Consider the following 16,461-nt stretch of genomic DNA (forward strand, 5'->3'; position numbering starts at 1 on the left):
CTGAAAACTATCTAGCCAAGGTAAATGTATTCATGTTTTTTCCAAAATGTGAGTGCCGCAGTAACCTAAGTGGTGACTGAAAATAAGCACTCTCATAGAAGGTATTTTTATGGCTGTAAATTTGACAGTAGCATGGCAGCTTTCTCCACGAACCTGAACCATGCCAACTATGTTCTGAGAAGACCATTAAAATTCCCCTTCAGGTAATGTGAAATGTGGCCCTTGGATCCGGGCGAGTTCAAAAGACAGAGTAAGACTCATAAATGGAAAACCCAAAAGAGGGTGAAAACACCCAGGTTGTTCTGCTTTTAAGAATAAGAGTGTTACTGATAAAACCAGCTCACATTTTAATAACAAATAAGAACTCAACTTTTTTTAAGCTGAATTTTAATGAGTAAAAATAAACCCCTCACAAATGAAGTTTACATAATGACCTATGGCTGAAAATGAAGTTTTAATTTTTCTTGCTCACATGATTTTTTTCCCTTCTCTGTTCTGATTTCTCTCAGTTGAGCTTTTATGACAGAAAAAAACAACTGGTATTTCTCCTCATGCCCCTCACCTCACTCTAATAAAAAGCAGGAAAAAAACAGAGATTAAAACCACTGTATTAAACATTCACTTTCGTGTTATCAGATGAACTTCATTCATTCCAGGGCAATCAGAGAGGAAAAAAAAACAACAGGCAGGTTGGTTTTTAAGCTGTCTCAAACTGACACTCCAAACTGTGCCAGGCAGGAGTGCCCACTGCTTGGTTAGCAACACTCAGTCTGGAAAACGTCCCTAAAGGTGTGTGTGGCTGCAGCTGACGCAGCAGAGCCTGCCCCAGGCTCCTTCCCCAGGGCGGCCCCACTCGCTGCAGCTGGACGTAGAAGCGCAGCTATGGGTTCCCAGCTGAGCAAGCGGGTGAGGAGGGAGCGCTCTCCGCGACAGGTCTTTACTGTGTGGTGACAAGTTTCACAATCATGCTGATGATCCGTGACCCTCGAGGACAGGTGCACAGATCTATGCTTGGGTTTTTTATCTTATCCTGGAGGAGCTGGTCAAGTTCACAACGAAGTTCCTTTACTAATTCAGCCACCTAAAATGAAAGTTGCGATGTAAGCAGTGCTTGGACCACCAGGCAGGAAAGGTGGTAAAGGAAATTCTCCAGTTGTGATGCCCATTGTTCTAGGTCTCTGGTACTAATTCCATGGGGGGAGAACGAAATGCTTTTTTGTCTTCCCTCTAAAAGTGCTTCTAAAGTTTCTTGATGCAATTATAGGAACATACAGCTCTGTAGTGTACTAACTGGGGACCATTATAAAAAGGCTCCTCTGTCACATTTCACTTAAAGAAAAGATTAAATCCAGAAACAGCTTTTATGCAGTGTTCTGCATGTTAAGGCTTGGCCAACTTTTACAATTAGCTCTGAGAGGAGCAGCAGGAAAAATGGAGAATTAAAAATGGCAGACATTAAACCAAAAACTCTCTTTAACTTTGGAACGTTTATGCTTTGGTTGGTGAGGAGGTGGGTGTGCTGATGTAGTGGCACTGTGGACGGCTTGCCAACATCTGTCTGGCTCTTCCTCCACTGTGCGGCAATCTTGGAGTGGCCACTCTGATCTAATCGGCTCATGCCATGCACCAGAGTTAATGGTTCAGGGGATCCAGGCCTTAGAGGCCATGACATTCTTCAGTGACAGGAACCGGTTTAGAAGAGGTGTGCTTTCAGGAAAGCAGCGTTCTGTCTCCACTTTGGGGCCACATGTGCTGCATGGACACACAGGAGCATAGCCATCCTATACCAGGGGCCAGCCAGGCTTTTGTCATTAAGCGCTTGAATCAAACCAACCCGGCCTGGCCCTCCTGACCTGAACTGTCCCATGTGGCTAATCTCATGACACATGAAATGCGCCTGGTCTTAACTGAGATGTACTCTGACTATAAAATACACACCAGATTTTGAAGACTTAGTATAAAAAAGAATATAAAAATCTCAATTTTTTATACTGATTACATGATACAATTAAAACTTTTAAATGTTTTATGCTATATAAAATATATTAAAATTGTGCTATATAAAATACATTAAAATTAATTTCACCTATTTATTTTTTTTTAAATGTGGCTACTAGAAAAATTCTTAGGTATGTGCCACGTGTATTTCTCCTAGACAGTGCTGCTTTAGACTTTAAAGGGAATTCATTGGTGTATTTCACTGTAATTGAATTTTGAATTGGTGTTTCTGCCCCCTGCAATAGAAGATTAGATGATTTCCAACAGATGCAAATGTTAAAATCTTTTCTTGAATATACTCTCCCTTAAATGTTTTCTAGAGACTCCATATACTGAATAATTTGAGACCTGAGAATAAAAACATTTAGACCCATTATCTTTATTATTTTTGTAATGGTGGCTGTAGAATCAGGGTAATTTTTACTTCTGCTCACCTATGTTTTCTCTGAGTCTACAGTTCTATAACAGAAAGCTCCAATACCTCACTCACAGCTTCTGTCCTGGGCTTTCCCTCCCACTGCACTTCTTCAGCTCTCACTACAGCTCCACCCCTGGCCTTACTTCAGCCTCAGTCTTGCTCAGTTTCCCCTGGACACGCATCATTCACTCTAACACAGCTCTGTTGTCCTTGTTCCCTGAAGGAATGCCCTGTATTTCATATTACCAGAGCCCCTTATCCCTTACCTGATGGGAAGCAGCTGCAAAGCGGATCCAACCATCATCCAGGGAAACGACAAACTCTCCCTTTTGGAGCTGCACATTCACTTGGCCTCCTCCAAACAAGACCAGTGGGTACACAGACACCATGCTGCAGTCTCGGATGAACACACGACTAGTTTTGATCTTCTCGTGGTACACCAGGTAGGGGCTGTCAAAGTGTCTGACCTGGAACGTGACAGTGATGTCGCTGGCGACATAAGCAGAATCCCACCAGTCCCAGGGATTTACCTGTCACCTGTCCAGTGACTCCCCAGATGACCTTCAGCCTGTACCTTCCCCTGAGCTCTAGCCTTGTACTTGCAGCTGCCTACTGGATGTCTGCACCTGGACAGCTAACAAGTCTCTTGGACTTATGTTCAAGGGAACTTTCCATTTTCCCATGCTTGTCGGGTTCACTATCTCAGTAAGTGAGACTGCCATTCACCTAGTTGCTCAAGCCCCACATTTGGAAGCATCCTTGATTGCTTTCTCTATCTCTATCATCACTAAGTCCTGATGGTTCTATTTTCAAAATACACAATGAACTGACATAGCCCCTCCACTTCTACAGCTACCACCTCGTACAAACCATCATCTCATACAGACCACTGCAGTGGCTTCCTATGTACTTGCCCCTTTGCATCCTCACAGTTTCTTTTCCATACGGTAGACACAGTGATCTTTTAAAAACCAGTTAGGGCTCAAAACCCTTCAGAGATTTCCCAAGGATAAAATCTCAGATCTTTACTGTGGATTACAAGGTCCCACATGACCTGATTCCTGCCTGCTTATCCCAACTCTCCGCCCCTGACCTTCCCCCTCGTTTGCACTGGTTGCCTTCTTTCATTTGCCGGAACACACCAAATGTGCCCTCATCTCATGGTCTTTGCACTTATTTCTCCAGCTTAGAAGGTTTTCTTTTTAGATACTTGCATAACTTGCCCTTTACTTCATTTAGGACCTGTCCAATTTTTTCTCCTCGGAGTTCTTCCCTTACCACACTATGTAAAACAGCCCCTCTTGGGAAGGGGAGGGGTAAATTAGGAATACAAGATTAATAGATACCACTGTATGTAAAAGATAAACAACAAGGATTTACTGTATAGCACAGGGAACTATAGTCAATATATGTAGTAACCTATAACAAAAATGAACCTGAAGCTATATACCTGGTTTACAACATTGTGTTAATTTCAACTATAGTTAAAAAAAAAACCAAAAAACCCTCTCCTGTCACTCTCAGTCTCTTATGGTTTTATTTTCTAACATGTGTCATTCACCTGAGATTGTTTACTTATTTCTTGCCTGTCTTCCCCTCTGGAACGTAAGCTCCCTGAGGGCAGAGACCGTGTCTCCCTAGTTCATCTGCTGTCCTCCATGGCCTACAACAGTGCCTGGCACAGGGAGGGTGGCAGGTTCTGACTGGATGACGGATGACTTAGATTTACTGCAGAAATGTCATGGTAAACTCAGGAGAGGAGTGGAGATAACTTGGGCGCCTGGTTGCTAAGTACACATGCAGTGGAGAGGGCAGGTGATCTCCCAGTCCTCAGACTCTTCTGAGCTTAAGGAGATATTTTTCATGCTTTGTTGACACTTCACTTAGTAGTTCTAGGGGTTGACCAGCCCTCACACTTCAAACTCTCTTCATTCTCTTTTCCTCCATCTCTTTATTGAGATGAAGCTTTGTTGAGCATCTGCCTTCATGCTGGCGAGGCACTGTGCTAGACACTGAGAATGTGGAAACGAATAAAATTCAATTCCTGTCTTCAGGAATTTCAAACGTCTATGAATGAGACATACCATAAACCATAAAAGAATGTGATGAATGCAACGGTAGAAAAGCGCATGCTGTACAGTGGTGGGGCAGGAGGAAGGAGCAACTGGGAGAGGGGCACTGGGCTTGAAGGGTAAGTGGGAGCCCGCTGGCGAATGGGTGTGCCACTCCAGGCACAGAGAGCAGTGCGGCCTGTGGCGTGGCACTGGGAGATGCTGTCGGCAGTCTGGTGTGGCCTGGAGCACGACAGAGGAGGGAGCTGGGGCGGGGGGCATGGTCTAAGAAGGGGCTAGATGTGAAAGGTTATAGGAGAGTTTACAGTAGGCTCCACATACAAAGCGACTCCACAGATGAAGAGTTTTAAACGACGGTCTGACATGAACAAAGGAGTGTTTTGTAAAGGTGGGCTTCCCTGGTGACTCAGACAGTAAAGAATCTGCTTGCAGTGCAGGAGACCTGGGGTTCAAAAGACCCCTGGAGAAGGGAATGGCAGCCCACTCCAGTACTCTTGCCTGGAGAATCCCATGGACGGAGGGGCCTGGTGGGCTAGGAGCCTGTGGTTCAAGAGGCCGCAAAGAGGTGGACATGACCGAGCGACTAACACTCCTGACATGCTCAGAGATGTGCTTTGTCAAGGAGACTCTGGAAGCAGTAGTATAAAGGGCTAGAGAGCGAGCACCAGACGTAAGATTAGTAATTCGGGCAAGAGACAGATGTCTGGGGAACTGAGGAAATGGCAGCGGGGACAAGAGAAGTGGGCAAATCTGAGATACGTCAAAAAGGTGGAATTATTGGGACCTGGTGACCAATTATATTAGCATCAGGAGAAAAGAAGCAGGTTTATGTGACTCCGGGTTTCTGATTTGGTACCATTTCACCAAGAGAGGGAACAGAGAGCAGTGAATTCAGAGATAATGAGTTTGGTTTTTCAGCTTTTGAGTTTGAGGCGACAAGAAGGCACCCAGATGGTGATTTCTAACAAGAACTCAGAGAAGAAACCAAGGATGAGAGAGATCTCAAGTCTGTGTCAAAATGTAGGTGGCAGTTAGAACTACGATGGTGTGCTCTGGTGGTTCAGGAAGATTATGTGCCCTGCAGTAAGAACATAAGGACAGGGACAGAACCATGATTTCAGAGCAAGGGAGGAGAATCTAGTAAAGGAGCTAGAAGGGGATGACCAGAGAAACAGAAGTGATATTTCAGAAGCAAAAAACATTAAAGATCGTGGCAGGGGGCAGGGAGGTCAGCAGTGTCATACACTACATGAGTCAAGAATGATGAGGAGCCAGAAATTTGTTCTCAAGATTTGACAACTTGCAAGTTATTCACGACTTCTGATGAATTTAGCAGAGTGATGGGAGTAGAAGGCGTCCAGCAAGAGGCTGAAGGAAGAGTGAGAGCTGAGAAGCCTGGATCAGAGTATAGGTCAAGGCCTCTTAAGGCACAGATGAAGGCAAAGGACTACATTACGACCTTTTAAGTCACTTCTGCAAAGAAACAATTTTGTATCTGAAAGTGAAAGTGAAGTCGCTCAGTCGCGTCCGACTCTTTGCGACCCCATGGACTGTAGCCCACCAGGCTCCTCTGTCCATGGGATTCTCCAGGCAAGCGTACTGGAGTGGGGTGCCATTTCCTTCTCCAGGGGATCTTCCCAACCCAGGGATCAAACCTGGGTCTCCTGCATTGCAGGCAGACGCTTTATCCTCTGAGCCACCAGGGAAGCCCTAAAGCAGGCTTAATAGTTCAATTTCTAGCACATCTGTGCTTATTCAACCTTCCCCAAGTCAGCACCTAAGGACAGCAAGTGATAGAACAAGGTTTGAGTGAATTAAGGGACTGTTTCTCACCCCAGGACCTGCCACATGTAAAAACAGCTGAGCCTTGAACAAAAAGGCTTTGAATCATGTAGGTCCACTTAGATTTGGATCTCTTCAGTAGCTAATACTACAGTACTACACAATCTGTGTTGGTTGAATCTGTGGATGTGGAACCTGACTGTAAGTTTACCCAGCCATCCTGACCTGATAGTTCACTGATGAAGGGTGAATGTGTACATATCCATCGTTCTTGGTGACAAACTTCAACTCATCTGATTTTGGCTGCATTCTGACAGCTCCAGTACTGGTCTTCTGAAATTTCCCCTCTGGGCTTTTCACCTAAACAATACATAGTTATAAGAAAAAAAAATATATGTATTTCCATTGTAGGGTATATCCCGACACAAAACCAATCTTGTTTGGATGCCTTTGCTGCGTCTTTCCTCTCTCTTAGTTTCCTTTTGAAAGCAGTATAAGCATGCTTGCTTGCTTGCTTGAACCATGAAGAAGTGTGGATACAACTGCAGTAGTCCGGGGTGACTGTACTACGCACCAGCCACCTGGGAGAGAAGCCACGCTGATGCTTCAGGTGTGCACTGAGTATCGGGAAAAGAGATCCTGCTGGCACACTGGCCAGGAATCCACGGACACCTCCAATACCAGTCCAATACTTCCAAATGATTTTTTCAAAACAGCAAAAAAAAAAAAACCTCTATGAATGAATAGACTGTATCACTTGAAACAACTGAAAAGCTTATGTGCACACACATACCCCCATATTTACTGTAGAAAGCAACAGTACTGTGTAACACAGGGAACAATATTCAATCTTATAAGAACCTATAATGGAAAATAGTCTGAAAAAATATATATAACTGAATCACTGCTCTACACCTAAAACTAACACAATACTGTTAATCAACTATACTTCAATAAAAAAAATATATATATACTAGGAAAAATCTCTTGTAATCTCATGATTAAGAAATAAAAATATTTGAGAAACACTTTAGTTTTCTATTAGATCTTCATAATATAGAAATGGAGACAAACAAATGATATAAAATATATACCAAAACTAATACAGGATCACTGTAATGACATGTAATAATTTAACCAATAAATTCCCTATTATTGGAGTTTTAGACCATTCATTCTAGTGCTGTTTATAATTGCAAAAATTCTCCTAGCTGTATCTTTACATAAACATGCAATTATTTTCTCATAATAAATCCTTAGAAATGAAACTGCTATCTAGAAAGGGTGGATCAACTTATACTCTTACCAAGAGCAGAAACATTCATTAAAAAAATTATCAAATCACAATCACCTAAAGCCCACAGTTTACATGAGGGTTCACTCTTGTTGTATATTCCAAGGGTTTGGACAAGTGTGATATGTATCTATCGTTACGGTATCACACACAGTATTTTTACTGCCCTAAAAATCTTCTGTGTTGGGCTTATTCATCCCATCCACCCCTGATTTTTCAATTGTCTCCATTGCTTTTACTTAAAAAAAAAAAAAATCATTTGGAGAAGTTGCAAATGGTTTCAAAACCATGCAAGCACTAAGCAAAACTAAGCCATAAGAATCAACATGTCAGCTGAGCATATAGCAAACAGCTACGAGAAGCGCTCAGTGCGCTGACAATTCACATTCTGAGGTCGACAGGGACGAGATGATCAAACCGCAAGTCTAAGTCCAACACTCCATTCAGGTACGATTTCCAGAAGAGATCACAGATGTCCCATGGCAAAGCACTGACTTGATTTTGTTCTTATCTAATTTTAGTCCATAGTAGAGGGCATAATGATGCTAAAGCTGAAACTCCAGTACTTTGGCCACCTCATGTGAAGAGTTGACTCATTGCAAAAGACTGATGCTGGGAGGGATTGGGGGCAGGAGGAGAAGGGGACGACAGAGGATGAGATGGCTGGATGGCATCACGGACTCGATGGACGTGAGTCTGAGTGAACACCGGGAGTTGGTGATGGACAGGGAGGCCTGGCGTGCTGCGATTCATGGGGTCGCAGAGTCGGACACGACTGAGCGACTGAACTGAACTGAACTGAGAGGGCATAATGGGAGTTGTAGTAGAACCAAATTTCGACCTAACCCTAGGTTAGTTATGCACAGACTGGCTGACAGTGACATTTATGCCCATTTTGATTTCTGGAATATCATGTCAGAAGGATTAAAAAGGCACCTCACTTTATATAATGAATGTGTTCTTTAAGATTCTATATCTAAACACATTTGGGGAATTGAAGGATTGGAAATATAAACTAAGTTTAAAAGGCTGTGTGTGTGTGTCTTTAGATGTTTAATGTGAGTGTCTTAACTTACATCTCTTGGCTACAAATCAAACAAACAAGAAGTGGGAGGACCAGGAAAACATTCTGTTACCTGCACTACATTTGGATACAGAGCAGCACAGAGCATTGCTGATATCAGCTTGGGGTTCTCAGCATTTGAGTTTGCCTGTGAGAGAAATACAGTGTTAATCTTACAAATAATGTGACTATTTCTGTCTGTACCTTGGAATTTGCTATTATATTTCTTTTGACTTCTATCTTAAAAGCATGTGAAAAATTATTTCTAAGAAAGCAATCTACTAGACTACATTCACACAGGACCCATTCCAAGAAGCCCACAATTACTTTCAAGATCTCTGCAAAGCAGTTATAAAGCCAGTGTTCGTAAGGATCACTGGAGAGAAAGATTCAGGTTTGTGAGATGTTCACAATTTCTAGAAAGTATTAACTGCACTGAGAGTGACATCAGGTTCATCTTGAATTGTTCTTCCTATTGTTAAATATAAAACTCTCCTTGGTTTGAAAAAGGCTGGTCTGATTAAGAAGACATTATTGGAAAGTCTGTTTTATCTCTGATGGACTCACCAAAAATCTATGTAAATAAAACAAAAATAGCAAAAGCAACAAGAAACAGAAAAACCCTTGTTTTTATGAGTGTTAGTTGACATTTGTGCAAAGAAGGAAATCAAAACTGCCACTAACCTATTGCTCCCAGGGCTTAAGTGAAGAAGGCCTACAGGTATTCCTCAGGTAATAGGCTAAGTATATGATCATTAAAGAGAAATAAAATAAGAGCTACCTGCACACACTTTACCTCTTCTCCTGTGGCATCCAATATACCATCTCCTCCTCCTTGGGCCCTTTTCTCAATTTCCCTTGCTCGGAGTCCCTCCTTAACAAAGCCAATGTCCGATAACAGTTCAGTGAACTGTCGTTTCAGGCTTGCCATTTCCTGAAACAAGTGGAGAAAGTCTTTAAGCAGAGATACTGACACATCAAAGGCAAGAATGACTACTAAAATGAATTAATTTAGTGGACAGTGGACTCATGGGTTTACCAGACAAGTATGAAGAATATCTTGTCAGTTCATTTCCAGAAGGGCAGTTTTCACTTATACAAACCAGACAGAGTAAAACTGTTACACAGAAATTCACAAATTTCAGAAAACCCAAAGATCATTTAATTGTTCAGTTCAGCTCAGTCGCTCAGTCATGTCCGACTCTTTGTGACCCCATGAATCGCAGCACGCTAGGCCTCCCTGTCCATCACCATCTCCCGGAGTTCACTCAGACTCATGTCCATTGAGTCCGTGATGCCATCCAGCCATCTCATCCTCTGTTGTCCCCTTCTCCTCCTGCCCCCAATCCCTCCCAGCATCAGTCTTTTCCAATGAGTCAACTCGTCGCATGAGGTGACCAAAGTACTGGTGCTTCAGCTTTAGCATCATTCCCTCCAAAGAACACCCAGGGCTGATCTCCTTCAGAATGGACTGGTTGGATCTCCTTGCAGTCCAAGGGACTCTCATGAGTCTTCTCCAAGTTCAAAAGCATCAATTCTTCAGCGCTCAGCTTTCTTCACAGTCCAACTCTCACATCCATACATGACCACTGGAAAAACCATAGCCTTGACTAGACGGACTTTTGTTGACAAAGTAATGTCTCTGCTTTTCAATATGCTATCTAGGTTGGTCATAACTTTTCTTCCAAGGAGTAAGTGTCTTTTAATTTCATGGCTACAATCACCATCTGCAGTGATTTTGGAGCCCAAGAAAATAAAGTCTGACACTGTTTCCACTGTTTCCCCATCTATTTCCCATGAAGAGATGGGACCAGAGGCCATGATCTTCGTTTTCTGAATGTTGAGCTTTAAGCCAACTTTTTCACTCTCCTCTTTCACTTTCATCAAGAGGCTTTTTAGTTCCTCTTCACTTTCTGCCATAAGGGTGGTGTCATCTGCATATCTGAGGTTATTGATATGTCTCCCTGCAATCTTGATTCCAGCTTGTGCTTCTTCCAGTCCAGCATTTCTCATGATGTACTCTGCATATAAGTTAAATAAGCAGGGTGACAATATACAGCCTTGACGTACTCCTTTTCCTATTTGGAACCAGTCTATTGTTTCATGTCCAGTTTTAACTGTTGCTTTCTGAGCTGCATATAGGTTTCTCAAGAGGCAGGTCAGGTGTTTAAAAAAAAATTAACTGGATTTTGCACAGGTTTGATTTTTTCTAGCAATGCTTACAGCCAGAAATGTAGTTTATTGTGATTGGAACCCTAACTCATGGTGCTGTGATCCTGTTCATTTTTCCTACTTCCTTTCTGCTGGGGTCCTTATAGTGCCTTCTCTGAGCTTAAAGTGGTTGGTGTTCTCTCTCAATGGATGCAGAATACCCACCTCAGAAACGTTCCCTTTCTCTTACCCTGTGGACTTGCTGGCTCATATTTTCCCCTGGGAATAGGAATACTATTAAGTGGTTTAGATTTACACACTCGTTCTGTAGCTGAGCACAAGAATGAAAACAAACCTGTTTTTGGCTTCTGTTCAAATACTGGCTGTCTATCAGACAACACAGAAGCAGATGACGCCAATCAAAGGAATGGAAAGCTAAGCAATGGCTCTGTCTCTTATGACAATTTAAGCGTTTTCTTGGACTGTCTCAAGTACGGATGGATAACGTGGCAAAAATACAACTGGGATTCAAGTTTCCCAGAGTTCTATTTCATGACAAGCTTTTATTGGTATCTTATTAAAACTAATTCTATGCTCTAAGCTGGAATTTAGTGAAAAGTAATGGATGAACCTCAAAGATCACTGAAAAATCTAAATACAGCCTAATAATCTAATCTAAATAAAGGAAAAAGATCAAATTTAGTAAATATATATATATATATAATTTAAAGGATATCTTTCACACTTAAAAGTCTTAAGGACTCAAGGAAATATTTATTATTGTGCTTTACATATAAAATACCTTTAGACAAGTGGTTCTCAACCCTTGCAGCATATGAGAATGACTTGTTGAATTCACAACAAGGAGAGTAAACAGATGCTCAGGCCCTACCCCTAGAGATCCAGATGTAACTGGCCTGGGGTGGAATTTGGGCATTTTGCATTTTTTTAAAGCTTCCTCAGGTGAACCTAATGTGTGGCCATGATTGAAAATCGCTGCTTTTGTTACACTTAGATTAAAGCCAGAGCCTCTGTCTTCTCCAAAGGTCTCTTTGTAGTACACCTAAAGGCAGAGAAGGAGGAAGGCAAATACCGGGATGGTTTTGAGGTCTCTTTTGAACTGTGGTGTTCAGAAGACTCTTGAGAGTCCCTTGGACTACAAGGAGATCCAACCAGTCCATTCTGAAGGAGATCAGCCCTGGGATTTCTTTGGAAGGAGTGATGCTAAAGCTGAAACTCCAGTACTTTGACCACCTCATGCAAAGAGTTGGCTCATTGGAAAAGACTCTGATGCTGGGAGGGATTGGGGGCAGGAGGAGAAGGGGACGACCCAGGATGAGATGGCTGGATGGCATCACGGACTCGATGGACGTGAGTTTGAATGAACTTCGGGAGATGGTGATGGACAGGGAGGCCTGGCGTGCTGCGATTCATGGGGTCGCAAAGAGTCGGACACGTCTGAGCAACTGAACTGAACTTCACTGTCAAGAAACAAACTCATTCATTCATGCATTCAATGAATTTTACTGGGCATCAACTATGTTCTAAGTACTCTTCTAGGCACTGGGGATATAGAACTGAAGAAAACATAAAATCTCTGCTCTGATGGTCCTTAAGGGGTAGAAAGGTAACTAGCTGTCAGGTATGAACATTAGTTTTGGGTTCTATTCCAAAACATCATCTAATATGGAAAGAAAGTCCTTCCACCTCCCTAGCCTCAAAATTTGAGTGAAATGGAAGCTCTATAAATATATACACCATTATTATTCTGGATTTTCATGATGCTATGTAAAGGGGCCTAAAATATTGTCACAACAGAAGATAGAGCCCTGTCTATGATTACACAAAAGATAATAAACCTTTCTCGTGTACTCGTTATTGACACAGTAGCCTCTGATGGACAGAAGAATTAATAAAGAAAATCTGGTTCACTATTTGTTCTTTGGTTTTAGGGAGACGGTAAGGAATTTGGGGATGGTCATTGATCCCTTTGAGACTCAGTGAAAGCTTTGTTCTCCTTCTCCAGAATAGTGCACATATGTATAAGGGCGTGATTTTGGAAACAATTTCAGGGGGTTATGGATCCAGGTTAAGGATGTTTGGTATAATCACTGAAAAAAGTGATTTCTAGTAAGCAATAATCTTCAGAATGGCTACATTCCCGTAGCCTCCACGTAAGTTAAACACAGATTCACTGAGAAGAGGAAAAACGGGTGAATTGAAAGGTTCAGCACAGAAGGCCTGATGTCATAGTTCAGGAGTCTGTTTTACACAGCTGGTGAAGCCAAGCATATTCCAAAAATAATATTTTCATGTCAAGGTAGGACAAGCAAGATAAAGTTGCAGCACCCTCTGGTGCACTATTACAGTAAGTGAATAAAAACAAATTTCCACAGAACAACTCACCTGAAGAACTCTTCCTGACAAGAAGTTTTGTCTGCAGTAATTATAACTTGCACGCATACCTTCTTTCATACTTAGTTGCCATCCCTAAATTTTTGAGAAAACCAAAATGTTATTCTGTCTTTAGTGCTAACTCTGGTAATAAACCTCAGCTATTAGCTTATATACTTACCTTATATGCTCGTAGAAGGGCCAGATAATCACTGTTTGCAAATGCAAATTCTAGCTTTTTCTGGTTAGCTTCCTCTTTTTTATCCCAGGGAGATACCTAAAGGAAGAAAGCCAAGTTTGAAGGACACATTTTATCCAAGGTTTCAAGTGGCACTTTGCTACTGCTGAAGTCAGGTGCTTGGGAAGTGTGTTGTGTGGGTCAGAGTACAAAGTGGGGGACTGGTTAAAAGTAATTATGGTGGTTAAGTGCCAAGCCAACAGTCCTAATTGTCTGTGTGAGTCTGTCTTCCCACTCAAAATGACTTCTATTGGGTCTTTTACTTCCTAGTGGCAAGATGTCAAAGAGCTACTCATTATAAAAGCTACATCTAAAATCCAAGATTCTGTTAACTCTGATATCTTCATTTCATAGACTCTTTTTCATATTTTACACTTCAGTCAGGTCAGTTCAGTTCAGTCGCTCAGTCGTGTCCGACTCCTTGTGACGCAGCACGCCAGGCCTCCCTGTCAATCACCAACTCCCGGTGTTCACGCAGACTCACGTCCATCAAGTCCGTGATGCCATCCAGCCATCTCATCCTCGGTCGTCCCCTTCTCCTCCTGCCCCCAATCCCTCCCAGCATCAGAGTCTTTTCCAATGAGTCAACTCTTCGCATCAGGTGGCCAAAGTATTGGAGCTTCAGCTTCAGCATCATTCCTTCCAAAGAAATCCCAGGGCTGATCTCCTTCAGAATGGACTGGTTGGATCTCCTTGCAGTCCAAGGGACTCTCAAGAGTCTTCTCCAACACCACAGTTCAAAAGCATCAGTTCTTCGGCGCTCAGCCTTCTTCACAGTCCAACTCTCACATCCATACATGACTACTGGAAAAACCATAGCCTTGACTAGATGGACCTTAGTCGGCAAAGTAATGTCTCTGCTTTTGAATATACTATCTAGGTTGGCCATAACTTTTCTTCCAAGGAGTAAGTGTCTTTTAATTTCATGGCTGCAGTCACCATCTACAGTGATTTTGGAGTCCAAAAAAAATAAAGTCTGACACTGTTTCCACTGTTTCCCCATCTATTTCCCATGAAGTGATGGGACCGGATGCCATGATCGTTTTCTGAATGTTGAGCTTTAAGCCAACTTTTTCACTCTCCTCTTTCACTTTCATCAAGAGGCTTTTTAGTTCCTCTTCACTTTCTGCCATAAGGGTGGTGTCATCTGCATATCTGAGGTTATTGATATTTCTCCCAGCAATCTTGATTCCAGCTTGTGTTTCTTCCAGTCCAGCATTTCTCATGATGTACTCTGCATAGAAGTTAAATAAGCAGGGTGACAATAATTAATATTTTCCTATATTATTTCCTATTTGGAACCAGTCTGTTGTTCCATGTCCAGTTCTAACTGTTGCTTCCTGACCTGCATCCAGATTTCTCAAGAGGCAGGTCAGGTGGTCTGGTATTCCCATCTCTTTCAGAATTTCCCACAGTTTATTGTGATCCACACAGTCAAAGGCTTTGGCATAGTCAATAAAGCAGAAATAGATGTTTTTCTGGAACTCTCTTGCTTTTTCCATGATCCAGAGGATGTTGGCAATTTGATCTCTAGTTCCTCTGCCTTTTCTAAAACCAGCTTGAACATCAGGGAGTACACGGTTCATGTATTGCTGAAGCCTGGCTTGGAGAATTTTGAGCATTACTTTACTAGCATGTGAGATGAGTGCAATTGTGCGGTAGTCTGAGCATTCTTTTGCATTGCCTTTCTTTGGAATTGGAATGAAAGTCTCCCCTCTTTCTATACCCATAATTCATGCTTTTTCCTCTTAAAAATACAGGTTCTCCTTTTCCCTAGAAATTAGTGACATTAGCTGAGAACTTAATTTTCACTGCCTTCTTTCACTGTAATATACACATGTCTCAATACAAGGTACACATGTATCAATACAACATACACATGTATCAGTACTATAGGTACCAGCATGTTACACTGAGGCCCTAGTATCACACTGACAGTCAATCTAAACCAACTATGGTGCTTCTTTCTAAATTTGTATATCTGCACACCTTTACAGCTAACACAGTCATATTAAAATTTTATTTATTTCTACTTGAAAATAAAATTTCTTCTGTTTTAGGAAGGCTAGTGGAGAAAGGATTACATTTGGGAATCATGCCTACAGAACCCAGCAAAGGACAGGTGTTCAGTTTTGGCTAATGGTGACACCAGTATTTCTAATGGACAATTTCTATATTCCAGTAAAAGAAAACAGCCAATGAGAGGCTATTTAAATTATGTGAGAATAGGCAGTGGAGGTCTTGCTCACATCAGTACTGACTGTTGCTGAGTAAGCTACATCACCCAGTCTGGTTCTTGGTTTTGTTAACTGTTACTAAATGAAGAGACTGAACTAAGATCTTTTTGTAGATCTGTGAGTTTACAATTCCATGACGTATAACATTAAAATTGAAGAAAATTATTGCATCTATCTATTCTCTATCTATCTGAGATAAGCCCTGGTGAAAAAAAAGGCAGAGTGACACCCTACCCAATAACAATAACAATAATTCATTCTCAAGTCTACATGGAATACTTTCCAGAATAGAGCATATGCTTAGCCATAAAACAAAGATCGTAATAAGTTTTAAAGGACTAAAATAATACAAAGTATATTTTCTAACCCCAACAGAATGAAATTAGAAGTCAATAACAGGAAAAAACTGGGAAACTCATAGATGCATGGACATTAAACAACACATGCCTAAATAACCAATGAGTCATAGAAGAACTGAAGAGGGAAATTAGAAAATACTTGAATGAAAATGAAGACACAACATACCAAAACTTATGGGATGCAGCTAAAGCCATCCGTAGAAGAAAAATTATAGCTATATATGTCTATATTAAAAAAGAAGAAAGATCTCAAATCAATAACCTAACCTTTCACTTTAAGACATTGGGAAATGAACTAAAACTGAAACAAATAGAAGAAAATAAATCACAGAAATTAATAAAAATTAATAAAATAGAGAACAGAAAAACAGTAGGGAAAATCAACGAAATCAAAAGCTGGTTCTCTGAAAAGATCAACAAAATTGATAAATCTTTAGGCAAGCTGATCATGAGAA

At 41.5% G+C, this 16,461-nt stretch overlaps 1 protein-coding gene across 4 annotated transcripts in view; it reads right to left on the bottom strand.

The window, feature by feature from the left end:
- Positions 1 to 370: 370 nt before the first annotated feature.
- Positions 371 to 16,461, bottom strand: part of DHX57 (DExH-box helicase 57) — a 66,220-nt gene continuing 50,129 nt past the window's right edge. For all 4 annotated transcript variants that reach the window (XM_040224675.1, XM_040224673.1, XM_040224672.1 and 1 more), the window contains 7 exons: positions 13,354 to 13,449; positions 13,185 to 13,268; positions 9,424 to 9,561; positions 8,701 to 8,775; positions 6,496 to 6,630; positions 2,683 to 2,883; positions 371 to 1,081 (listed from right to left, as the gene is read on the bottom strand). In XM_040224675.1, coding sequence (XP_040080609.1) covers positions 938 to 1,081; positions 2,683 to 2,883; positions 6,496 to 6,630; positions 8,701 to 8,775; positions 9,424 to 9,561; positions 13,185 to 13,268; positions 13,354 to 13,449 — 873 coding nt within the window. In that variant the 3' untranslated portion in view covers positions 371 to 937. The remainder of the gene's footprint in view (positions 1,082 to 2,682; positions 2,884 to 6,495; positions 6,631 to 8,700; positions 8,776 to 9,423; positions 9,562 to 13,184; positions 13,269 to 13,353; positions 13,450 to 16,461) is intronic.

Source organism: Oryx dammah, unplaced genomic scaffold, assembly GCF_014754425.2.
Source record: "Oryx dammah isolate SB20612 unplaced genomic scaffold, SCBI_Odam_1.1 HiC_scaffold_25, whole genome shotgun sequence".
Classification (NCBI taxonomy): Eukaryota; Metazoa; Chordata; class Mammalia; order Artiodactyla; family Bovidae; genus Oryx; species Oryx dammah.